The 27,083-nt window shown below is 51.2% G+C and overlaps 1 protein-coding gene across 1 annotated transcript; it reads right to left on the bottom strand.

Annotated features, from left to right (window-relative positions):
• Nucleotides 1-296: 296 nt before the first annotated feature.
• Nucleotides 297-22,810, bottom strand: SDR42E2 (short chain dehydrogenase/reductase family 42E, member 2). The gene is made up of 11 exons (XM_043914493.1): nt 21,968-22,810; nt 21,390-21,485; nt 19,874-19,931; nt 19,089-19,207; nt 18,347-18,422; nt 13,915-13,997; nt 12,007-12,144; nt 11,402-11,467; nt 9,826-9,889; nt 7,404-7,477; nt 297-2,221 (listed from the first exon to the last, which is right to left on the bottom strand). Exons 1-11 carry the CDS (start codon nt 22,691-22,693, stop codon nt 1,982-1,984), a joined length of 1,740 nt encoding a protein of 579 aa, XP_043770428.1. The 5' UTR covers nt 22,694-22,810; the 3' UTR covers nt 297-1,981.
• Between the last annotated feature and the right edge of the window lie 4,273 nt (nt 22,811-27,083).

Genomic DNA, 27,083 nt, shown 5'->3' with positions numbered 1-27,083 from the left:
TCCATAGTTTTTATCAGCCAGTTCCACCTGTGTATATTATGATATATACACAGGTGTATTTACACACTAATATTTTGGTATCCACAATTGAAACCAAGATAATAGGGAGGCACTGCGTCTGTGGAGAGCAGGGCTGGATTAAGAAATATTGTGGTTTAAACATTAAAGACTATGGTGATCACTACTGGCCTCCTCAGGAACAAATAGAAGCAACACTAAATAAAAAAAGTATGACCAATTAATTTCTAAAAATTCCCATTATAACTTACTGCTATTTTCCCCAGAGAGTCGATTTGTTTTTAAATTTTTTTTAAATTTATTTATTTATTTTTAATTGGAGAATAATTGCTTTACAATATTGCCTTGGTTTCTGCCTTAAAACAGATTCAGTTCTTTAAAAAGTGTTTTTTTTTTTTTAGATTTAATTGACATGTAACATTATATTAGTTTCTGGTGTATAATATAATTATTTGCTATATGTATATATTGTGAAATGGTCACAATGTTTAGTTAACTTCCATCACCACAGTTACAATTTTTCTTGTAATAAAAACTTAAGATCTACTGTCAGCAACATTCATAAACACAATATAGCATTATTAACTATAGTAACCATGCTGTATATTACACCCCCAGGATTTATTTACTTTTAACTGGAGGTTTTATCTTTTTATCACCCTAAAAAATATATTTTTTTCTTTTTTGATGTCCCTTCTGGTACCAAAACCTGTGCTTACTAAGCTGAATCATCCCCAGACTTATACCCTGGAAACCCAAAAAGGCCAAGTAGGGCTAGGCAGAAGCCCGGGTCTCAGGTTTCCTTCCAACCCTGGCTATCAACACACAGGAGGTCTGATGAGGGAGAGAACCCAAAACGTAAGCCTAGCAGAGGATCAAACACAGTGCTCCTAGAATGGGTCTACTCCAAGATCCCAATCTGAGGGCAAGCCCAGGGAAGTTAGGGCAGCAAGGAGGGTCTGTGTCCCTAGAGAGGTAGCAACAGACAGCGAAAACTTGCAAACGTCTGCCCAGCTTGCACAAGCGGCTGCAGCTCAGTTCAGTTCAGTCGCTCAGGCCCTACGAACTCGCCTGAGATGTGACTGGAGAGGGTGGAACCAGACGGAAGGGGGCGGGGCTAGGACCCAATCGCAAGTAGAAGAGGGGAGGGACCCGACACAGAGGGATAGGGCGTGCCCGCTTGCTCAGTCGTGTTGGACTTTTTGCTACGCTCTGGACTGTAGTCCGCCAGGCTCCTCTGTCCATGGGATTCTTCAGGCAAGAATGCTGGAGTGGGTTGCTATTTCCTTCTCCAGGGGATCTTCTCGACCGGGGAATTAAACCCAGTCTGATGTCTCCTGCATTAGCAGGCGGGTTCTTTACCACTAGCGCCACCTAGGAAGCCCCTACCCAAAGGGCTGAGCAAGGCTAATTCCCTGGGGAGAAACCAGGGGGCGGGCTCAAGCTTACAGGTAGAGCCAGGAAGAGGGCGGAACTAGAGCAGGAGAGAACCCTGGGGCGGGTGAGACCTGGGTAGGGACGGGGAGAAGGCCTGGAAGGCGGAGCAGGCTGTGAAGCTAGGACCTTCCTGTGGCATCCTCTCCAGGCCAGAGGGAGCTCAAGACCCGAAGGGAGGAGCAGGGGCGTGGTCATGACTCAAGAGGCGGGTCAGGGGCGTGTCTAAATACGGGGGCGGGGAAGGGGCGGGGTCAGAACGCTGGGGCCCAGATGATGATGAGTTAGTAGCTAAATCGCGTCCGACTCTTGCGACTCCATGGACTGTAACCCACTCCTCTGTCCATGGAATTCTCCAGGTAAGAATACTGGAGTGGGTTGCCATTTGCGCCCCGGGCAGACCCAAGCCCAGAGGGCGTGGCAGGGACAAGTCCAGGACTCCAGGGTGCGCCCAAGTCCGGAGGGCGGAGCAGGGTCTGGTCCGAGTCCTGAAGGCGAGGCGGGAGCAGGGATGGGCCGGCGATGACGGTCAGACGACGGACGGCTGCAGGCCTAGGAAGCGCAGGGCCAGGACCAGCAGGCCAAGGAACAGCAAGAGCCCGAGCAGCAGCCGCAGGAGCGTCCGCGCGGTGGAGCCGCGGGTCCTCCCGGCTGTTGACTGCACGTATCGCTCCACTGCATCCGCGAAGCTGAACTTGTCCGGCACGTAGCCAAGCTGGGCGCGGGCCTTGGCGATCTGGAAGGTGTGCGTCACGGCCACACTGCGCACCTGCGGGGAGAGGCGGGACAGCCGCGGGGCTGGACTAGTGGGCGTGGGAAGCAACCATGTTTCACTGGGACGGGAGAGGGTTGGGATTTCCCTTGCGTCGCACAGCGATTTGAAGGAAATGGCAACCCACTCCAGTATTCTTGCCTGGAAAATCCCATGGACGGAGGAGCCTGGGAGGCTGCAGTCCATGGGGTCGCAACGAGTCGGACACGACTGAGTGAATTCACTTTCCTTTCCTTTCCCAAAGTGTTGGATCTCGCGTCTTCGATGTCTCATGGGGAGGACTTCCTTTCTCTCTTCCGCCCCCATTTTCTTTGAGGGCGACGCCTCCAGGATGTCTTTTCTGCATCTCCTCACCCTACTGAATCTCCCAGTCCCCCAAAAGTAAAGGCCCCACCTCTGCACTCCCTTCCCTGGCCCAGAAGATGCTGGGGCTCAGGAGGACCTTGATACATTCTGCCTGTAGCCTGGGTGCAGCTCTCCGGAAATAAGTGTCTCCAGGGGACACCCTGGGCTTTTCAGCCCACAGCCCCAGATTGAGTCTGGGTAGGCAGGTCCCAGGGCACAGCCTTCACTCCCTTGCTGATTAACTGAGCTTCCCTAAGAGAGGAATTCAGTTATGCAGACGTGCTGACTCTCCAGGGTCTGAGCAGCCTTCCCTGCTGGCAGAAGTCCTGGGGCCCACAGGCTTCCAAGGTAGTACTGACAGCTAAGTACTGAACTAGCCCCCTGTGCCTGTCAGGCTAAATTCTTTCTGGGCATCGTCTCATTTAATCTTCTGAAATGCTAATACCACCGTCTCCTCTTGAAAATTGATCAGAGAGGTTAAGTGACTTGCCCAGGGTCACACAAGGGAGCCAAATTCTAGCCCATGCCTTTCCCTGCTGTGTTAGGACTGGGAGGATACCCTCCCACCTGATTCATTTCTTCTGCTTTAGTTCCTCAGCTGGACACTGGGAAGGAGTCCACTAGCTGCTTGATTCTGCTGGGGCCCTGTAACAGCCCTTGGGGTCAAGCCCCTGATCATGGAAGCTAGTGTGGGAAAGAGGGAGAGAGGCCAGTTCTTGTCTCTTTTTGCCTCAGCTAGCAAGCTCAGGGCTTTGGGGGATACAGCTGTGAGCTAGATAAACAGGGGTCCCAGATCTCAGGCTTGGATGTCACCTCCTTTGGGAAACCCTCCCTAACTTCCTCAGAATTGGTTTATGTGCCTCTTCTGTGTACCCTGAAGTTTCTCATCATTTCCCCCAGTATAGTCCTTATCACAGTGTGTTGAGTTGCCTGGTTATTGGGCTGTCTGTCTCTTTGGATGGACTGTGAGCTCGCCATTAAGTGAGATTATAATCTTTTTGCCCTTCCTAACTTACCAGAGCATCAGGGACAGTCAGATCAGAGAGTGGACTGGAAGGATTTTGCAAATAATACCAAACACCACTGTTGCTTTACTGTTTATGAAAGTGAAAGTTAGTCACTTAGTCATGTCCAACTCTTTGTGACCCGGTGGACTGTAGCCCACCAGGCTCCTCTGTCCATGAAATTCTCCAGGCAAGAATAATGGAGTGGGTTGCCATTTCCTTCTCCAGGGGATCTTCCCAACCCAGGGACTGAACCCAGGACTCCCACATTGCAGGCAGACTCTTTACTGGCTGAACCACCAGGGATAAACAGATTACTACTGTTTACAATCTGCATTAAAATACACTCTCTTTTAATAAACAACAAGGTCTTATATAGCACAGAGAACTATATTCAATATTCTATGATTATGGACATCCCTGGTGGTACAGTGGGTAAGAATCCACCAGCCAATGTAGGGGACATGGGTTTGATCCCTGGTCCAGGAAGATTCCACGCGCCAAAGAGCAACTTAAGCCCGTGGGCTACAGCTACTGAAACTGCACTTTAGGGCCAGTAAGCTGCAACTACTGAGCTCCCCTGCTGCAACTACTGAAGCCTATATGCCTAGGACCTGTGCTTTGCAGCAAGAGAAGCCACTATAGTGAGAAGCCCGGGCATTAAGAAGAAGAGTAGTCCACACTCATCGCAACTAGAGAAAGCCCAAGTGCAGCAACAAAGACCCAATGCAACTCCCCCCAAAATTATATATCCTATGATAAACCATAATGGAAAGAAAGTGAAAGTTGCTCAATTGTGTTCAACTTTTGCGGCTCCACGGACTATACAGTTCATGGAATTCTCCAGGCAAGAATACTGGAGTGGGTAGCCTTTCCCTTTTCCAGGGGATCTTCCCAACCCAGCGATCAAACCCAGGATTCCCTCATTGCAGGAGGACTCTACTGGCTGAGCCACCAGGGATAAACAGATTATTACTATTTATAATTAATAATTATATAATTTATATATAAATTTATATATAAATTATAAAATTTATAATTATTACTGTTTATAGTTCTTACTGTTTACTGCATTAAAACATCCTCTCTTAATAAACAACAAGGGCTTGTATTGCACAGAGAATTATATTCAATATTCTATGATATGGACGTCCCTGGTGGTACAGTGGATATGAATCCGCCTGCCAATGCAGGGGACACGGGTTTGATCCCTGGTCCAGGAAGATTCCACGTGCCAAAGAGCAACTAAAGACTATGGGCTCCAACTACTGAGCCCGCATCTAGGGCCCACAAGCTGCAACTACTGAGCTCCTCTGCTGCAACTACTGAAGCCTATATACCTAGAGCCTCTGCTCCACAGCAAGAGAAGCTACTAGAGTGAGAAGCCTGGGCATCAGAAAGAAGAGTAGTCCCTGCTCATCGCAACTAGAGAAAGCCTGCATGCAGCAACAAAGACTCAACACAACTCCCCCCAGATCATATACATTTGAAAGTCGCTCAGTCATGTCCAACTCTTTGTGACCCCATGGACTTACATAGTCCATGGAATTCTCCAGGCCAGAATACTGGAGTGAGTAGCCGTTCCCTTCTTCAGGGGATCTTCCCAACCCAGGGATCAAACCCAGATCTCCCACACTGCAGGCGGATTCTTTACCAGCTGAGCCACAAGGGAAGCCCCAAACCATAATGGAAAAGAATATTAAAGAAAAGAATGTAAGGATATATAACTGAAATAACTGAATCACTTTGCTGTGTAGCAGTAATTAAGACATGATAAGTCAACTATTATTCAGTAAAAAAATTCTCTCTTTTAAACTGTATATGCAAATAGGAAGTAAGGACTGTCCTACCTCCATTCCTCAGAACAATGCCTGGCATACAGTAGGTGCTCAATACAAGTGAAATGAATGAAAAAAGACTATGAAGTGAACTACAGGGCTGGTTAGTATGTCATAGACTGGCCAGCAGAGGGCGCCAGAGCCACGGTGCCCAGAAACTTTACAACTAACTAGGGATCCCTTGCCCCCACATTGAACAAGAAAACCTCAAGGGAGGGGAGAGAAAGAGGAGCCAGCTCTCAGCCCGACCACAATTCAGCAGTACCTTGGCAGTTATTTTATGTGAATATGATACCTGACATTTCACAAGTTAGTGGTTAAGCTTGGAATCTTTTAGATTTGATCTGGGTTCAAATCTCAGCGCTGCTACATAAGCAAATGGTGATGGGCAGTTTATTTTACCCTCTCCCCCTCCCCTAGCCATGTGTCTCACTTCCTCCTCTGTACACGGAAGTGACAACAGAATCCACCGTGTATAGTGGTTGTCAAGATTAAATGAGATAAACACAGTGCCTGGCACTTCATCACCACTCAATAGATGGTCCCTATTTTTATTTTTCTCTTCTCTCTGCTAGTCCGGATGGCTAAAAGGAGAAACCATAGGGAACTGCTCTTTCCATGGCCCATTCTTGATTCTCTGAAGTGGGGAGCACTGAGCTTTGAATGTGAAGCCAATTTTATTTTTTTTATTTTTGGTGTGAAGCCAATTTTAGAATGGTGGGGGCTTGGTGTGTGTATGCATACTCAGTCGTGTCCACCTCTTTGCGACCCCATCGACGATAGTCTGCCAGGTTCCTCTGGCCATGGGATTTTCCAGGAAAGAATACAAGAATACAAGAAAGAATACAGATCCTCCTCCAGGGGATCTTCTCGACCCAGGGATCAAACCCATGTCTCCTGCATTGGCAGGCAGATTCTTTACCACTGAGCCACCTGGGAAGCCTTGAACCAATGAGTGATTGGTTCACTCTAGTGCTCACAATTTTTCACCATTAAATGAGATACTAATCTTTTTGGCCTTCCTAACTTAGCAGTGCATCAGGGACAGTCAAGTGAGAGAGAAAGGATTTTGCAAGTAATACCAAACACCACTGTTGCTTTACTATTTACAATCTGCATTAAAACATCCTCTGTTTTAGGACTTCCCTGCTGGTACAGTGGATAAGAATCTGCCTGCTAATGCAGGGGACATGGGTTCAATTCCTGATCTGGGAATGTTCCACATGCTTCAGAACAACTAAAGCCCATGTGCCACAACTACTGGAGTCCATGTGCCTTAGGGTCCATGAGCCGCAACTACTGAGCCTGTGTGTTGTAACTACTGAAGCCCCTGCATCTCAAGCCAGTGCTCCTCAGGAAGAGTAGCCCCTGCTCATCACAACTAGAGAGAAAGCCTGCATATAGCAACGAAGAGCTAGCACAACCAAGACTAAATAAAGGAAATACATGAAAAAGTAATGTTTAAATAAAAACATCTTTTTTCCCCAAAACATCTCTTTTAAACTCTATATGCAAATAGAAAATGCATCATCATTATTTGAGAACAGTGTTCTTAACACAGTAGGTCCTTACTTAATATATACTTGTTCAATGAGCAGAAATTGTGAGCCTCAAACTGTGAGCTTGAATGTGTGTGCCTTGTGTGTGTGCGTGCGTGCACATTGACAGTTGTTGGGGAGTAGAGACATTCCAGAAAGTGAATGTCATGGAACCTGCCTTCGGGAGCCTCCAGTCTGGCTGGGAAGGCAAGCTGCTTATGAATGAAATGATAGTGGTGAAGGATGGGCTTGGAGCGGTCACCCCTCAGACCAAGAGAGCACAGCCTAAGCCAAAGCCCAGGGGCTGGGACATTATGAAGGAGCTGGCCCTAGATTTGGGCACACATGGGAGGTTCTGAGACCTCAGACAAGCATCCAGTTATGGTGTCAGAGTGGGAAAGGAGAAGGGGCAGGAAGGCAAGTGAGGGGCACCAGAGCAAAGGGGCTCCCTTACCTCACTCCGGGTGAGCAGCGGGGGGAGGCTGCAGATGGGCCTCAGGGCCAGATGCAAATACTCCATCACCGTGGCTGTGTGGGGAGAGAGGGACCAGTGAACAGGTGCCTGCTCTTTGCAAACTCCAGGGAGGCTCTCAGGGGCAAGTCAGTTGGGGGCATTATTTGCTTTGCTAGCGGTAATCTCTTTGCCAATATTTTCCTGTTCTTGGGATTCCTTTAAATCAGTTTCTCAGCACAGCCTAGGGCACTTTGCTTGGTGATGAAATATGTCACAAGTAAGTTGTTATTAACATTAAAAGCCTGACATCTTAAGATAAATCTGAGCAGATTCAAAGCGATATCTACAACCATGTCTCTCTCACTTCTATTCCGGTATGCTCTCTTGAGTCAGAGAGAAAGAAGTTGGGGCAGTGATTGAACTCAACATGCGCTTTATACTGGATCACTTTTTTAAATGTTCCAGCTTCCCCCATCCCCTTGTACCAGTAGAATGCTGAGATAATAGGTCTGGGATGTGGCTGAGGCATTTCTAGATTTTAAAAGCTCCCAGGTGATTCTACTGTGCAGTCAAGAGTAAGAAGAACTGAGTTACAGTTAGCTCACTGGGAACTGGGGAATTTATAGATAATTCACTCAAACTGCCAGAAGCTGCAGTTGAACTTTTCGCAGCTGGGGGTCAGGAGTGTCACTCTTGGTGGCGATGCTGTGCAGGGGAACCATTCTGTGCGGGTGCCCTGGGAGACAGAAGTCTGCAAACCCCAGCTTTCAATGGCAAGCATCCCAGTGCTCTTAAAGAGCAACAGATCCAGCTGAGGTTTTCCAGAACTCAGTTATCTGTGACTGGAGGGCCACTTATCCCCTGGGGCTGATCACTCCATGCCTGACAAACGCTCAGCATTCCAGCTGGAAGGAGGCCAGCAGAGAGACACTGGGGCGTGGGAGTAGAGACTGACCTTCAGGGTGAGGAGGAGAAAGTGAAAGTGTTGGTCACTCAGTCCTGTCTGACTCTGCAACCCCACGGACTGTAGCCTGCCAGGATCCTCTGTCCATGGAATTCTCTAAGCAAGAATACTGGAGTGGGTTGTCATTCCCTTCTCCAGGGGATCTTCCCGACCCAGGGATCAAGCCTGGGTCTCCTACACTGCAGGCAGATTCTTTACTGTTGAGCCACCAGGAAAGGCCCAGGGTCAAAACTGAACCTCCACATGTCCCAAAGCAGCCTTAACTCCAGGCTGGCGTTGGTGGATGGGGCAGCCCCAGGGCTCCCCCTCCTCTGCCTGGCTTCGCACCTTCCAGCGCAGCAGTGGGGCTGGGAGTGGGCTATGGAGTCAGATTAGCCCAGTGTGAATTCTGCCTCTCCTGCTTTCTCAGCATGGCACTGTGTGTAGGCAGGCTGCTAACCTCTCGGGGCCTCAGTTGCCTCATCTTTACAATGGGCCTAAGCACACCCACCTGCAAGTGGGATAGAGTTTAAACAGGGCCGGGACTAGGGTGAAGTGAGTAAGGTGCCCCGAAGGCAAATTTAAGGAGGCACCAGCTCTCAGGGTTGGGCAAGTGCAGATCAGGCTTGGAGCATTTGACTCCTGAGAGTGCAGGTCTCCTTAAATTTTGTGCCTCTCAGCTAGGTCCTGGCTCTGGGTTTAAAATGAGGTAATGCATTGATGCTTTCTGAACTGTGGTGCTGGAGAAGACTCCTGAAGTCCCTTCGACTGCAAGGAGATCAAACCAGTCAATCCTAAAGGAGATCAGTCCTGAATATTCATTGGAAAGACTGATGCTGAACTCGAAGCTCCAATACTTTGGCCACCTGTGAAGAGCCAACTCATTAGAAAAGACCCTGATGCTGGGAAAGATTGAAGGCAGGAGGAGAAGGGGATGACAGAGGATGAGATGGTTGGATGGCATCACTGACTTGATGGACATGAGTTTGAGCAAGCTCTGGGAGATGGTGAGGGACAGGGAAGCCTGGCGTGCTGCAGTCCGTGGGGTTGCAAAGAGTCGGACACAACTGAGTGACTGAACAACAACAGCAATGCATGTACATCTGCCATGTGGAGGGTTTTCACACACACACACACACACACACACACACACACACACACACACACACACACACTGAGTGACTGAACAACAACAGCAATGCATGTACATCTGCCATGTGGAGGGTTTTCACACACACACACACACACACACACACACACACACACACACACACTGAGTGACTGAACAACAACAGCAATGCATGTACATCTGCCATGTGGAGGGTTTTCACACACACACACACACACACACACACACACACACACACACACACACACACACACACACACACACACACACACACACACACACACACACACACACACACACACACACACACACACACACACACACACACACACACACACACCCTTCCTTACCTGACAGGTAAACCCAGGAAGTAGGAACCTGGATCCAGGGCTGGCTGTACCCCAGCTTCTCAAACTGCAAGGAAACATGGCTTGAGGCAAGAAAACAGATACCTGAAGGGCTAATGTGCAGAGGCCACAAACTGCCTTTACCCCAGAGTCATCAGAGCACCTCCTGGCCCCTCCTCATCTGCCCACCAGAGCAGGCAGACCCCACAGCCAGCCCTAAGTTTACACCAGTCTTTAAATGAAACACTATGACCTGGAAAACTAAGTGGGAATTGACGGCACAGAGCGGGTTTTTAAACTTGGGCTCATTCCCATCATTTAGTTATTTTTTTACATCTGCTTACCCAAACACACTCTAAGGCACTTATATAGAATTTACAGCAGTCTGCCAGGCTCCTCTGTCCATGGGGATTCTCCAGGCAAGAATTCTGGATGGGTTGCCATGCCCTCCTTCAGGGGATCTTCCCTGCCCAGCGATCGAACCCACATCTCTTGCACTGGCAGGCAGATTCTTTACCACCTGGGAATGTATGACCCAGGAATTCCACTCCCAGGTGTAGACACAAGAGAAATGAGAACATATGTCCACACAACTATTTACACACAAATGTTCATAATAGCATGACTGATAACAGTAATTTGGGAAAACCCAAATTTCTATCCAGTGATGAATGGATTAATAAAATTTGGCATATCCACTGAATGGAATTTTTTTTTTGGTAATAAAAAAGAGTGAAGCACTGATATGACACATCCACAGCAAGGATGAACCTTGAAAACTTTATGCTAAGTGAAAGAAACTTAACATGTTTTATGATTCTGTTCACAGGAAATGTCCAGAACAGGCAAGTCTATAGAAGCAGGGAGGAGATTAGTGGTTGCCTGTGGCTAGGGGTGGGGTGGGATGAGATGTAAACAGAAATGACAGCCAAAGAGTATGGTTTTTGGAGGGGTTGTTTTTGGGGAAGGTGATGTAATGTTCTAAAATGTGTTTCAGTGATGGTCATACAACTTTTAAAATACTGAAAACCATTGGTTTGTATGCTTTCAATAGGTGAACTGTATGGTCTATAAATTATATCTCAATAAAGCTGTTAAAAGTTGACATGCAAAGGGCCTGAATACCCCGAAGATATAGCCTCCAGTGTGGGGTTTCTGGTCGACACCATCAAGGAGTCTGTAGGCTGCTGGGAGAGGAGGCCGGGATTCTCAGGGTGGGGGCTGTGCCTCCCTTTGTGAAGGCCAGCACCTCCTTTTGTGCTTTGGCCACCTCCTACTTACCTCTTTCAGGGCCTCCCTATAAAGTACAGAGGTGGGGGGCCCACAAGCCAAACTTCACAAGACATCAACATAAGTCAGGAAGCAGGCTGAGAGGGACTGTGGCAAACTCGGGGAGCTCCTGGCCTCCTAAAGGGGTGGTCGTGACTCAGTTCCAGCGCCACCCAAGTAGACACTGTTGCCAAGCTGGTCTTTCATGTGAAACCTCCTGAGCTTTTAGAAAGAGGAACAGGTGACAGGGAAGGAAGACGTGGGGATCCCGGAATTCTCACTTGGGTTGGTGGCGTGTCTGGGCACCTACCAGTGGAGCCATCCACTCGAAGAGGTTGACGCTGTCCCCGTCATTGATGTAGTACGCCTGCCCGCTCTGAGGGGACACGCGGGGAAGGGGATGTCAGGCACAGGGCCGTCACCTGACCCTGTCCTCTCTGATGGCTTCTAGCAGCTGCCCCAACTCCCCATTCTCCCGAGCAGCCCTGGAGATAGATCTGAACAAGTCCCTTTGGATTCCGGGGCTCCCAACTGACGAGCTGTATGACCTCGACGGAGTCACTTAAACTCTCTGTGCCTCAGTTTCTTCATCTGAGAAATGGGAGCATAATAATGGGATCTCCCTCTTGGGCTGTTCTAAAGGGGAACTATAACAATATATCTAAGATGCTTAGCATTTGGTGACTGTCACTCTGGGATCAACAACACCTACCTCTCAGGGTCATTTCAAGGAGCTAAGGATGCTCTAAAAAGTATCATCCACCCCCCGCCCCCCAGCTTTCCTGGGCTGACAAGCCCATGAGGCAATTTGAGTTGGGGAGATCTGTCGTGTGTGAGCCAGGAATCCCCTAGGGATAGTGGGGCGCCTACCTGCAGCCTGGGGGGTAAGGAGGGGGGGCACTGCAGGAGACTCACGGCCACGTGGCCCTTGGCGGCAGTGAGGGCTTCGGCGGCCAGCACGTGGGCCTGCACCAGATTGCGGACATGGACCCAGTTCATCCGCGTCCGTCGGTCCCCAAATCGGAACATGAAAAACCTCTTCTTAATGTGGCTCTGGTGGAGAGGGGAGAGGGTGAGAAACACAGACGAAGCCTGGAAATGGCTTTTAATTCCATCTCCAGGCAGACGGCTCCCCAGTTTCTAGCTTCAGGCCAGACTTCTCTGTCCCAGCCCCACTAAACCTTCCTGACAGATGTCTCCACTTGGTGGCCCATTTGGTTGCCAGATGGACAAGGCAGACTTGCCCTGACCTGTGAGTGCTGGACCCCACTTGGCCACCCCTGCTTTCCCTCGGCCCACAGCACCCAGGGCTCAGGCCAAAGCTCTGCAGCCCCCTCTGGCTGTCCCTTCCCGCCCTCCCTACACCCAACCCATCTGCAAACGCAGTTGTCTCAGCTGTTACTATCTGTCCAGAATCTAGCCACTCCTCACTGCCTTGACCTCCACCCTCATCGCTCACCCGGACACGGAAATAGCCTCCTAACTGGTCCCCCGCTTCCACCCAAAGCCCCTGTGGGCTGTTCTCCACGCAGCTGGGGATCTTTCTGAATCCTAAGTCAAATCACGTCTCCTCCGCTCAGAACCTTTGGGACGCCTTTCTGGCAGGTCAGATGGCTAAGGAGACCCTTCTGCTCCGGATCCAGCACCTCTCTGACTTGCCTCCCACTGAACCCCTTGGTCTCACTCAGCCCCAGGCACTTGGCTTCCTCCCTGGAACAGGCCAGCAGGTTCACACCTCAGAGCTTTGGACCTCCCATGCCCTCTGCCTGGAAGGTTCTGCCTACCTTTGTGATACACCTGGTCACCTCAAGGGGCTCAGTGTCCCTACTCAAAGAGGCTCCCTGACTGTTGGCACCCTGGCTTTCCCCCATCCCGCTGCACTTTCCCTCTTTCTCCACAGTCCCCGGCTCCTTCGACTATTCCTTGTCATGTAAGGTGTTTATTCTGTTTCTCTTCTGTGAGAATATAAAGCCCACAGGAAGGGGGGGTAGAATTGTCTATTTTGTTCACTGTTAGTGTTAGTCACTCAGTTGTATCCAACTCTTTGTGACCCATGGACTGTAGCCCGCCAGGCTCCTCTGTCCATGGGATTTCCAAGGCAAGAATACTGGAATGGGTGGCCTTTCCCTTCTCCAGGGATCTTCCCGACCCAGGGATCAAACCTGTGTCTGCTGCACTGCAGGCAGATTCTTTACCATCTGAGCCTCCAGGGAAGTACATCCCCAAACCTGGAACTGGTTTTCATTTCCAGCATTATGCCCAAACTCTCTCCTCTGTTTGGATCACCTTCTCTCTACTACCCCATTTCCTTGGTTAGCTCATTCCCTATTCAAACAGCACAGGTGTCACTTCCTCCAGGAAGCCCTCCTGGACCTCCCCTGCCAGGCCCTCTCTGCTGTCCTCCCATCTTCTCCCTCTCACCTCAGCCCTTACCACCCTGAACCTGTGACTGTGGCACCTGTCTCCCTGACTAGGCTGTGAGAAATCTGAGGACAGGATCCAGAGCCCCTTGCAGCCATATCCCTGGCACCCAGCCTTGTTTGGAGAGGTTTTCTGTGTGAAGACCCAGCAGCATGAGACGAGCCCTCTGGCCCTCGGGGAGCCCACATCTGAGCAGGGCAACAGTTTCCTCTGCCTCTCTGGGGTTGTAACTCCATGTCTTCTCCATGGGTACCAGGCCTGGCTGGAGTAACCCCAAGAGCAGGAGTTCTCCCAGAACTGAGGGTGCCCCACTTGGGGCACTGACCCAAGACTGACATTGTGACCATGGACCTCATTCACCGGTTCCTCCCGTGCCTTCAGCCTCAGGCTGGAACAACGTACCGCCACGCGGGGCAGGTGCCTCTGCTCTTCCGGGCCGTAGATCCCTGGGGGTCGGAGCACACACGTCCTCAGAGAGCCTCCTCCTACGACACAGGGGAGGGCAGTCAGGGGCCTAGGAAGGGGTGGATGAGCAGGAAGGGGGATAGAAAGGCTGTCCACATCTCCTGGTCCTTACCTGGGCAGGTTAGTGGGATAGGCAGGTCCTTGGAGTTTCCTCATTCAATTAATTATTCTCTCAGTAGATCAGCTAGTCATTCAACAAACCCTATTCAGAATCATCCCCCTCCCCCCCGCTCTGCACTGGGTCCTGGGATGGATGCTGTGAAGAATCCAAGGAGGACCAAGAAATGGTCCCTGAACTCACAAAACTGTCAGGCCAGTAACAGAGGCAACACCTATGTGCGTGGCCCATGAGAGTTTAACCAGCTCTGACAGACGTGATCGCCTTTGACTCCCACGAGAGTCCTACTGTGCCCATTTTACAGATGTGCACAGACCCACGTGCCCTCATGCCAACAGCTGTAGCTCTTTCTTTCTTCTAGTCATCAGGTAAGGTCCATAGGGCTCTCAGAGAGGTTTTACTATGTGTCTGGTGCCCTCATCTGATACTCTGGTAAGCCTGGAATTTTTCCCTCCAGTCAGCCCAATGAGGTGGGAGCTGTTATTATCCCTATTTTATGGATAAAGGAACCAAGGCTCAGAGAAGAGATGTGATTTGCCTAAGGGCACACAACTCAACCTAGTGGAGCTGAGATGGAGACCCAGGTTCAAGCTCTTTCCACTAACAGCTCTGGAGACACAATATTAACAACTAGACCCTCAGCTCTCTCAGCCTCGGTCTCTTCACATGGAAAATGGATGCTTTGTAACTAGTGGTTGCAGTTACCCTTTCCAGACAACCAGAAAGGAAAAGACTAGAGCCATTAGCACGAGAGCTGGAGGTCTGTTCCCCCTCTCTGCTGTGTCAGCAGAGTCTCCGGACTAAGATAGAGTTTGGTCCAGGGTTTCCCAAATTCTCTGCTGAGGGGTCCCCAATTGTGGAAGTGGGAGCCTGTCACCCTGTGGGGGGAGGTCTAGGGGTTTAGCCTGAAGAGCTGCCCCAAACATATTCAAGCCTTAAGAAAGTCTACAAAATTTTCAATTTATTCTAATTCATTTGTGTTTAAGATTTTAAATTTTTTCAGCTACTATTTGTAAATTATTTGACTCCCAACCCCATCTCCTTAACTGAGTTGGAGCCTCCTGGTAGATGTTCCACTGCCCCAAGGCTGAGGTTCCCCAAGCAGCCTGCTCCCAGTTTGGGGAGCTGAGTGTATATCATCCTCTGGGACCAGAAGCCCACCTTTCTTTGGGAGCTCCTTCCCCTTTGTACCAGGTCTGGGGGCAAATGTCAGTCTAGATATACCTCTCTTCTCTGAGGTGGCATTCTAGGACCCAGGCTGAGTCAATGCCATCTTCTCACCCAGGAACATAACTCTGTGCATCCCGCTGACATGGGATCTAAAATCCTAAGAGTGGGCTCACCCTGAGAGACTGATCACAAGCTCCTGCCTCCCAGGTCCCTGGAATCGCCCTGACCCTGTCATTTCTAAGCCCTGGTGGTCACTTTTCTGGATCTTGTTTTCCAGAAGCTATCACATATCCTTCGAGTATAAATTCCCTTTTCTTCATAAATTAGCCAGGGACGGTGTCACCAGGTCATAGCCTGCTCCTGACTGCTCCATAGCTTTCCTGACTGTTCCTTCTCCAACACCCTCACTTAACAACGAAGCCCAGCGTAGTGGGTTGAATGGTGGGCCCCCAAAAGTTATGTCTGTGTCCTGGAACCCATGGATGCTACCCTACTTGGAAAAGGGGTCTTTGCTGATGTAATTAGGGATCTAAACATGAAACTGAGAGGGTAACAGGCAGGAAGTCCAGGGGTCTCAAAACAGAGGAAACAGGCTGCAAGTGCCAGACATTTTTATCTCTCTTAAGCGGCAGGAGGAAACAAACCAGCAATATTTTTTTCTTCTCTATACAAATTTAAAAGGAGGTTTCTCTTAAAATGCTGTGTTGCTATGACACCTGGTTTCACCTGAAGCTAACTACTCTCAAACCTTGAGTTAACCAATACATTTCTTTTTCTTATGGAAACGTTGTCTTAAGCTATGTTAATGTACCCCAGACTCTATCTTCAAGTTGGTTCTGCCAAATGGCCTAACCTACTTACTCAGATGCTGTTCCCCTAATCTATGTAAATGAAACTAATTATCTGGTGCCATTCTAAATTCTAAGACATTCCTTTCTTTTCATTAACAGACTGTGAGTGACTATATAACTTACAGCTAAAGACTAGGAGGCGGGTATTCTTTCTGCCCCCTTCTGATGCCTATGTCAGAGGCTTTCTCTATCTCCTTTATACTTAAATAAAACTTTATTACACAAAAGCTCTGAGCGATCCAGCCTCGTCTCTGGCCCCGGATTGAATTCGTCTCCTCCGGAGGCCGAGAATCCCGGCGTCTTATCGTTCAGCAACAACCTTTCAAAACTATCCTGGATTATCCTGTTGAGCCTTAAATCCAACGTCAGGTGTCCTTATAAGAGACTCACAGAGGGAGAAGAGGAGAGGCCACATGAAGACAGAGGCAGAGACTGATGCCAAGTGATGCCACCAACGAAGGACCCCAAGACCCCAAGGACCAGAAGCCGGAAGAGTCAAGGAAGGATTCTCCCACACACTTCTGGAGGGAGCGCAGCCCAAATGACACTTGGATTTCAGATATCTGACTGTGAACTACGGGAACCGTGAGAAAAGAAATTTCTGCTGTTTCGAGCCACCAGGTTAGTGGTGATTTGTCCTGGTGGCCCCAGGATACTCACACACCCAGAGACATGAAGACACAGCGCCTTCACATGGAGCTGGGGTCTGCAGGTCTCAAGACTCTGCTACAGGGCCCAGGCTACTCCATGCCAGGCTAGAGGCAGAGTCTCTCAGGGACCAGCTGGGGGAGCAGGGACTGGAAATCACCCAGGGAGACTGTGGCTGGACTCCTGTGAGGGAGGTATCAAGTGAGCTTTTCTGTAGACAGCCTGGAGCTAATTTTAAACTCTGGGTCACCTGGGCATGGGGTGAGGTTCGAGGGGGAAGGCTGGTCAGGCTGCAGCTGACATTGGCCAGTGGGGCACTGGGCAGCTATGTCACAGAGGGGTGGGGCCCAGGGTATCCATGACTGTCCTGACCATGGAAAGCTGGGGATGCTTGCATAAATAATTCTCAGCTGGAGGATTAGGTGTCTGACTTGTAGGAGCGCTGGTCCAGCCAGGGGAGGCCCTGATAGAGAAGAGAGTTCTACTGCACAGGCTCAAACTCCTGGGAAACCCAGCTGGATGTTCCCATTGGGATAAACAACTGAGGCCTGACAGGTCCAGGGTGAGGGGGTGAGGTGGGGAGGATTTTAGGGGAAAGCATTCATGCTCAGAGACCACTCAGCCACAGCTAAGTGGAGCACAGTGGTTAAGCCCCAAGGCTCTGGTGTTAGACTCCCCTGGGGGGAGGTGGGTTTTCAAACCCCACGTCTGCCACTTAAGAGCTGTGTGACCTTGATCTAGGTCAGTTAACCTCTTAGCCTCAGTTTTCTCTCCTGTAAATTTGGGGATTATGATACCAAGCAACCTTCACCCTCTAAATCCACTTGGCTCCTGAGTTTAGACAGTGAAAGAAACCAGCTTTTCTGATTCTTTTTAGTTTCTGAATTTCAGAAAGCAAATACAATTTGGATAGCCAGGCCTTTACCTGAATATATTTGACTCCTGAGTTTGGAAAGAAACTGGATCTCTTATCTTATACAGATGCTGTCAAGTAATAGGAGACTTTTGCTGAAAGGTGGTGGAGCTGGGATTTGAACTCAGTTCAGTCTGATTCCTGTATGTGGGTGTTTAGCCACCGCACCACGCTGCCACCTATCCTTATTCTATTATTATTTGTTTATGACAATATGATAAGAAGATGCAATCTAGTTGGGCAACCGAGGCCAATTTTTCTGGGAGTTCCTGAAGCACCCCTTACTTGCACAGCCCTTCCAAAGTGCCACACCTCACTGCATATTCATAAATTTGTACTCTTTTTATTTAGAAGAGGATTCCCCCAAACTGGACGCCCTCCTATGTGGCAGAAAAGAGGACTAGACTTGGGCTAACCCAAGTGTCTCCCCACCAGACCATGAGCAACGTGAGGGCAGGGACTGGGTCTGATGTTTTCCAGGCTGTATCCCTGTTGAATGCAGGTGCTCAGAATTTGTTGGATGGTGAATATCCAAGGTCCTGGGGAAGTGTCCTTTAGAAGGAAGCTGGGCCACAGAGACATACCAGCTAAAAGCAAGAGTCGCTCATGTGTTTCATGCAGGCAGCAGTGGACACGCATGTTTGCTGTGAGCAGGTCCCCAATACTTACCTGGGAGAGGCATCCCATTGGCCATGAGGATCAACTGGTCAGCGATGGCTTTGGTTCGGGAGTAGTGGTCCGTATGCTGTTCAAGGACAGGGAGAACAGAGCCACCAGATGGGGTCAGGGACACTGCGGATCACACTGCCCAGACCTCCTGGCCCCAGGGCTGCACTTTTGCTTCTGACCAATGGGAGCTCACTTCTGGGACCCCCTCTGGGAAATAGCCAAGCCCTGAGCCCTACTGCCCCTCCTCTCCCTCTGGATGGGGGCCACGAACAGAGGAGAGAGTTCAGAGCAGTAATAGTGGAGCTTCCCGTCAGCCACATCGCCTGTACTGGGACATCGGCTGCACTGGGATGTGGATCTGGATGCGTGTCAGATGGACTGTTTACACTGAATTCTTGTGCCCACGTGGCATTTTCACATCATCATCTCATTTCCAGCTTTCCACACCCCCACAGAGTGGTGTTATCATGCCCAGATGAAGAAGGAGAGCCTCCGAATGAAGTGGTTTGCTCAGGGTCCCACGGCAGAAAGTCGCTTTGCTGGTTCAAGCCCAGGTCGGTGTGATTGTAAAGCCCTTGCTGGCATGACTGAAGTAGGAGAGTGCTTGAACCATGTCGTTTGGGGACTCTTTGCTCCTGGGTCTCACCGTGAGTTGTGAAGTTGACCCTGGCTCTGCCCATCTCTGCCCTTTGAACTGTGGGTCCCAGGTCCGCCCTGCCCACCTCTCCCAGAAGCCAGGTACCTTCTCCAGTGGGAAATATGGCACAGAGTCCTCATCGCCTTGCTCTATAGGCTTCCCGCCGAATGCGACATTGACGGTGCTGGTGTAGACAAGCCTTGGAACCCGCTGGCGGACACAAGCTGCAGTGACAGGTCACACAGCCACACACACACACACACACACACAGCGCTGATGTGAGCAGGGAGTCGGCTGAGGGGTGCCCATGGGGACCGCCTTGGATGAGTCCTCCCCCCACCCTCCAGCACACAGCCTGCCTCAGGAGGGAAGGGCCTCCTTCCCTTCACTTGGGGAGGGGTCAAGGCCCTGCTCTGAGAGTCCTTGGGGGCCAGGCTGGCTCACTCTTCCTTCTCAGTGTGGCTACCTTGCCAGGGACAGGTCAGAATAAAGTCTCACTCACTGGGGACACAAGGAAAACACACTCTAGAATCAGAGAGAAAAACAGGATGGAGGACAAGGCAGGACATGCCCGGGAGCCCAGAGGTGGGTCTTCTCATTTGGAACTTCAGCAACTTTTCTTGCTCCCAACCCCTAAGCCCTCTGCGCAAACTCCACTCCCGTGTCCCCAGACACCCTGAGGTCACACTGAGCCCCATGCCAGGGCCTGGGCACGCCCACAGAACAGGAAGGATGTGCTGCCCACAGGCCCTCCACGGGGGAGGGCAGGGGGTGGGAGGAGGCTCCCACCTTTGTCCCCCTGCCCTGGCCCGCAGAGCTGGGCCTGCGGCAGCCCAGGTGAAGAAAGACATGGCAAACACAGTAGATCACAATCGGCCCTGAGCGCCTACCATCGATCACTAGTTTGGTGCCTCCAACGTTTATAGACTCGATCTGCTCTTTTTGCAGCTAAAAGGCAAGACAGAGAGTCGAGGTGCTGTCTCAGCCCTGTAGCTGAGGCTGTGCGGCTGGGCTTGGGTGGGGCGGGGCGGGGGGGGCTGCAGCTCAGAGGCAGCGGTTCTGAGGGGTCCCTGGTAGTGTGGGGGCCCTGGGCTCTAGTGCGCTTCTCTGCTCCCATCTGCCTGGGCTACCGGTAGCCAGATGCGGGCTACCCGCATCTGGCAGTCAGCTCCCTCACCTATGAAGTGAGGGAAGAGCCCTTTGGGTGGTTTGCAGGATTTAATAAGCCCCATGAGAGGACCTGATGCAGGGCGTGACACAGAAAAGGGCCTCAGATGTGTTGGAGTGCTTCCTGGCTCTAGAAGTTTCAGCTTCCTTATCCATAAGACAGAGACCCAGGTGAGAGGGCGGGGGTGTAAAACATAAAAACAACTGGGCCACAGTGAGAGTTGCTTGTGTATCAGGGACACGGCGAGGCCTTTACATCTCATTTAATCCCTACAACCACACAGGGAAGTGGGTGCCATACTGATTTTCCAGCTATATTTATTCTTGTTGCCATTGTTTTCAATAGGTAATACAATCACAAGATTAAAACTACTCAAACAGTAAAACTAATATGCAACGAAGAAGAAATTTCCCTCCTATTTCTAATACAAATGTGAGTATATGCCTTTTATTTAAAAAAAAAGTGTCAAATGCTGTTTTTGTACCTTGGAAATTGTTCTGTTATCAGCATATATTGAGTCACCTCATTCTTTCTCCTTCTTTTGAATGGCTGCATAGAATTTCATTGTTAGGCTATATCACAATTTATTTACATAGCCCCCAGTGGATGGGCATTTTGGTTAGTTCCTGTTTTGTTATTAAAACCAATGCTGCAAATATATGCTGCTGCTGCGGCTAAGTCGTTTCAGTCGTGTCCGACTCTGCGCGACCCCATAAACGGCAGCCCACCAGGCTCCCCCGTCCCTGGGATTCTCCAGGCAAGAACACTGGAGTGGATTGCCATTTCCTTCTCCAATGCATGAAAGTGAAAAGTGAAGGTGAAGTCGCTCAGTCGTGTCCGACTCTTCGTGACCCCATGGACTGCAGCCTACCAGGCTCCTCCGTCCATGGGATTTTCCAGGCAAGAGTAATATAAGTAAGTGTAATTTCTGAGTCAAAGGCTATTGTATGCTTTGACAGATACTGTCACACTGCTCTCTGGGGAGGTTGTGACATTAGCACTAGTTGTGTCCTCACTTAAGAGATGAAGAAACAGAGGCTCAGAGAGGTTAACTTAACTTTCCTAGTCACACAGCTAGAAAATGGCAGAACTGGCATTTGGTGTCACGGGCCAAATGTAGGCTGGGTGTAGCCCAGATCCTCCCTGGAATAGGTGAAGCGCATAATGAACTCCCAGGCATTAGGCGGGGGCAGGCAGAGCCGGAACCTAAGCCCTGTGTGTGTGTGTGGGGGTCTCACCTGCTCAGCCCCAGACATTCCGTAGGAGGCCACGTGGAAAACACAGTCCACCCCTTCGAAGGTACGGTGCAGGGCTTCTGCATTTCGGACATCAGCCTGAAACAGAGAAGAAAGACACGGAGGTAGGAGGTCTGGGTCCAAGGTAATCAGACATAACAGCTGTGGCAGGCCCCAGAGCCAGCCCCCTGACCCCACCCAGGCCCAGCATCTGCAGAGCCCGGACAAGCTGTGGGGCAGGATTTACTAGATGATTCCACTGGGCGTCCGTCTTCAGCATCATCAGCCCCCTCTATGGAGCTAAGTCACAGAGAACGTGCCCAGGGTTTTACACGCACTGTCTCCTCACCTCCCCACAATCTCTAGTGAAGCAGATATGGTTGGTGTCCCCATTCTGTGAATAAAGACGTGAGGCTCAGAGGTGCGGGGCCCTGTGGCCGTGGTGGCCCAGCTGGGAGCTGGAGTCTGACTCTGGAGCCTGTGCCCTTCACTACCAGCCACCGGTTACACATCAGACACCAACCCCTGACCTCCACCACCAGCCTGCCCCCCGCCCGTCCCCCAAGACATCATCACTGCACCTGGACGAACTCGGTTCCTGGGCACAGCTCCCACTGGGGTCTGCGGAGGTCGAGCAGGATGACAGAAGTGCCGCTTTTGGCCAGGCTGGAACCCAGGCTGAAGCCCAGGTAGCCTGCTCCTCCGGTGACCACAATCTTCTGCCTTGAGGCCTGCACAGGGGTGGCCTGAGCCTTCTGCTGTTGACCCGGTGTTGGGACTGTCGTTGGCTCACTGGGTCTCTGCCCAGCCCCTGATCCCCGCCTGGGTCCAGGCCCTACCTCCGGGCCAGGGGAAGGTGAAGCTCCTGAATCAGGTATTAACCCAGCTCCTGAAGCAGCACTAGGCCCCTGCCCAGAGCCCAACACTACTCCAGACCCTTGTCTGGGCCCCAGAACATCACTAGGCCCCTGCCCAGGGCCTGACACTGCTCCAGACCCTTGTCTGGGTCCCAGAACATCACTAGGCCTCTGCCCGGAGCCTGACACTGCTCCAGACCCTTTTCTGAGTCCCAGAACATCACTAGGCCCCTGCCCAGGGCCCAACACTGCTCCAGACCCTGGGCCATGTTCTGTAGCAGCATCAGGCCTTGATCCAGGTTCTAGAACTACACCAGACCCCAGCCCAGGTCCAGACACATTCCCCAGGCCTGAGACCCCACCCCAGGCCTGACAGACAGGGCAGCTCTGCCGGCCCTGTCCTGCAGCTTTGCAGGCCTCTGGGGAGGAGCCTGCTGGGTTGGGCTTCATCTTCTACTGAGCCATGTGGCCTCGGGATCTATCCACCTGTAGGGAAAAACAGAAGAGCATATGCTCTGGAGTTGTCTTGAGTCATGTGGATTATCAGAGTCCTGGGGGCTTAGCGGACTTGCTGTTGGGAATTAGAGACCCTCTGAGTTCCCAAACCTATCCCTGTAGGAATCTTGAGAACTTCCAAGGTGGTTGCTGCCTTCCTCAGAGAGTCAGAGACAAAGCAGCCAAGGCCTTGGGATTCACAGCTCAGGAACCCAAGGCCCAAACCACATGGCTGAGATTTACACCAAACATTCCCAACTCCTCTACCAGCTCCTTAAAAGTCCGGTTCCCATGTAGTATTAGAGGGAGATGGATCAAATCGTGCTACCTGACTGGGGGTAGGGGGGCACAGTGACTGCTTTCTGATGGGGAAATGGGGAGGGCTTCCTGGAGGAGGAAAGAAGGGGGGAGCCACGTGGGACCCAAAGGGCCTTGTTAACTTGTACAAGGGCTGGACCACCTCTGCCCTGGCAACTGCTGCCTCTGGTTCTCCCAGGTCCCCAGTAGTGCAGCTGGCTGACACCACAAGGCTTGCCCAACCCTCTGTGGGCTTCAGGATAAGGTCTGCGGTCCTTGGGGTCCAGCTCTGAGGCTCCTGTCCTCCTCACTCAAGACTTAAAGCGAGCCAGGCTGTCAGTCACTGTCACCATCATCTCACCCCCTACCTCCTGCTCCACCTGAGGATAAGGCTGGACCACAGGCCGGATCACCGTTATCATCATTAATAACAGCAGAAGTCTGTACTGGGTACTCTGGGTCTACCAGAGTGTGCCAGGCCCTGTGGTTACAGAGAGAGGTAAACTCTGCTCTGCATAGTGGCTATAAAAAAAGAACAGGTGCGAGGGAGGGGACATATGTATACCTATGGCTGATACATGCTGCTCTATGGAAGAAACCAACACAATATTGTAAAGCAATTATCCTTCAGTTTAAGATAAAAAAAAAAAAGAACAGGTGCAACTGTGTGACTGAATGACCGAGTGATGAGCCCACAGGTGTTGCTGGTGGTGGTCACAGGACGGCGTCTGGGACCGCTGTATGGGATGTTCTAGTCTCTGCCCTGCTAGCCATAGTTCTGAGTGAGGGATATGGTCAGGCCCCATACAAGCACTACACCCCAGATCTCAGTCATCAGAGTATGAGTCCAGTTCCCCCAGTGGGAGGGGGAATGGAGCCACAGAATGGAGCCCTCCTCTTCCAAGCCACGGCACTCTGCGCTGGGGAACCGTCTGTGGCTCCAGAGTGTTTTTCTATCCTGCGCGGATGCTTTCTGCTACAAAGGCTGGGACCCTGCCGCAGGTCGAATTTCCCGGGTGCGCCCTTGGGCAAGGTCCTTCTAACCTTCCTGCACCTCAGCATCCACGTCTGCCAGATGAACTCACATAACCCTGGCTGCCCTGTCCACCTCACCGACGGCAGGGCCCTCACAGGCCACCGGCACACATGCACCAGGAGGGCTTGGATCAAGTGGTGTCCGTGGCCCCCAACCGGTCCTGTGCCTGGCACAGAGCAGGCTGTCAGCAAACAGCCGCTGAATGAATGAAACCCCTGGGAGCTGTTCTGCCTCTTGGAGCTTAGGGCTAAGCGCCGCCGAGCTGGCCCGGCATTACAGCATTTAATCCTCCCAGCAGCCTTGTGCAGCGGAGGCTTACCGCCCCCATCATCGGGGAGGGAAACTGAGGCTCAGAGAACATTTGCGAACTCTGATAGAGTCTCAATGAATGGCTGGCCCTGGATCCTGGTCGATGGGGACCCAAAGCGGGGTCGGGTGAAAGACAACAGGGAAAGGCAGGCACCACTCCAGACCCATCGCCCCCGCTGGGTGGGTAGGAGCGGGGCGACCCATCCTACTTTGAAAGCCTCCTGCTGGGCAGCTCCGGGCGGGTCCTGCCTGCCGCGGCTGCTGCGCGCGCCCCCTCCCCGCGCCCAGCGCCCGGCGCCCCAGCGGCGCTCACCTGGCCGGGCTCCCGCGGCGCTGAGTGATCTCGGCAGCACTGAGTGATCTTCGGTTGGTCTAGACGCTGAGCCGGGTGCTGCCGGGCCTCCGCCTCCACCGGGTCTCCGCCTCCCCTGGGCGGGGCCGGCCCCGACTTCCGGGACTGCCCCGCGCCCGCCCCGCGCCTGTTTCCCCTGACCCTGCTTTCCATTTCACAACCTTGGTCTCTAAGGCTGGGACACGCAGCCTCTCCCAGAGGGAAAACTGAGGCCGGTCGAAGGGTGAAACGGGCCATGATGCCGATGGGGAGAGTTCAGGAACGTCCTGCATGCTGGCCGGGCCCTGCCCGCATAGACGTCTTGAACCCCAGGATGTTTCTTTCTTCCACCCACCTATCTATCCATGTCCTCTCCCACGCGGTCCCTTCTGTTCAGCCTGCCTCCTGCTTCTTTCCTCCTGCCCTTCTTCCTTCCCTCCCCGCTTCCTCTCTTTCCATCTATTTATTTCCCCACCTACTCTTCCATCCATCTTTGTCAATTCATTCAGCGTTCTACCAATTTAAAACTGTTTCTTGTCCGTTCATCTATTCACCCGAAATTCTGTCTTTCCACTTAATCCATCCAGCTTTTCATCCATCCAATTTGTTCTGTATCTTTCTTTCCTCCCTTCCACCCATCTATCTACCCTTCATTTCTTGCATCCTCCACCCACCTCTGGGTTATCCATTCTCCAATGCCATCGTTCCACATTTAATAGGTTATTCTTCAGTGTTGTCCTTTCCCTTGCACTGGGGACCCGGATGGATCACACCATCCCTGGAAAACCCATTCGCAAGTGGCAGTGGCAGAGAGGCAAGAATGTGCCCAGGAGTGGGCACAGCTGATGAAGTGGAGCTGGGGGATGGTGGGGGTGTGCTCCAGTGCTGACCCAGACCACCAAGGGCTGCTTACTTTGGAGAGGGCTACTGCAGAGGCTTCACCCGTATGAACCTCCTTTGTGGGCATGGGCAGGAGTGGGGAAGAGAAAAATCCTCAGCCAGCACATACTATGTGGCAAGTGGTAAGGTATCTTGCTCAATTCTCACAACTCTGTTTTAGCGCTGCTTGCTTCATTAATCAGGATCAGAGGGATGAAAGGGGGCTCAGAGTGTAGTGGGGCAAGGCCGTGGGGTCAGTCCTGGGTTTAAGTCTTGGCTCTGTCACTTTCTCGTGTGTGTTTGGGCAGCTACAGGGCTCGGTTTCCTCATTCATAAATCAGAACTGGTGTGTATTTTACAGCTGTGATGTTCTGAGGCTTGTGGCTAACAAGGTACCGTAACAGAATGCTGAGTATGATGCCTGCCCAGTCAGTACTCAACCAATGGTAGCTGTTATCATTGTTATATGAGAGGTTGGGATTCAATCCCAAGACCTGTGATTTACTGCTTTGCAAACCATGCATTTGGTCTGCCCTTCCATTCACAAAGGCCAGGTTTTCCTTTCCCACCAGCAGGGCCAGAGGACTCTTGTTCTCCAGGCCCAAGTGTAGTCTTATTAGGAAAAGCATAGTTTGCAACTATTAACAGGTATTACAGTTGAATTGTGATACCCTTAAGTTCACGTTGAAGTCCTAAGCCCCAGTACCTCAGCATGTGACCCCAGTTGGGAAGAGTCATTGCAGATGTAATTAAAGGTGAGGTCCTGCTAGAGTATGGCCCTAACCCAGCATGACTGGCATCCTTATAAAAAGGGGAAATTTGGACACAGGCATGTGCACAAGGCGAGCATCAGGGGAAGATTGGAAGCATGCTGCCAGAAGCAAGGAACTGGCAGAAGCCAGGAGAGAGGCCAGGAACAGACCTTTCCCAGTGCTTTCGGACCTTTTACAGTGCTCCTGGGAGCACTGTACCTTGATCTCAGACTTCCAGCCTCCAAAGCTGGAGACAACACTTCAGCCACTCAGTCTGTGGTACTTTGTCTCAACAGCCTGAGTGGCATAATACAGTGACCACAGGTTGTTTTCTCTGCACAGATGGAGATGATGTGGAGGGCAGCTGTCCAAGACAGAGACCAGGCTGATATCCACTGTGGCAGGGGCCGTGGTCACTGCTGTCTCCCTGGGCTGGTACAGAGCCTGGCCAAAGGCATGGCTTGTCAAGCTTTACTAAACTGTGTTTTCAAACAATTTGATGAATTTTTACTTTCAATGTAACCACCCCCAGAGTGAGATACAGCCGTGTGGCCCCAACACACACAAGGCAATCACTTCTGACTTCTATCACCAACAATAGTTTTGCCTATTCTTTTTTATTTTTTTGGTACATTGCACACTTTGTGGGATCCTAGCTCCCCAACCAGGGATTGAACCCAGGCCCACGGCAGTGAAAGCATCGAGTCTTTACTACTGGACCACCAGGGAAGTCCCCAGTTT

The sequence above is a fragment of the Cervus elaphus genome, chromosome 10, assembly GCF_910594005.1.
Source record: "Cervus elaphus chromosome 10, mCerEla1.1, whole genome shotgun sequence".
NCBI classification, from domain to species: Eukaryota; Metazoa; Chordata; class Mammalia; order Artiodactyla; family Cervidae; genus Cervus; species Cervus elaphus.
Note: the sequence above shows the minus strand (reverse complement) of the source record. Positions and strands in the feature narration are given on the sequence as shown.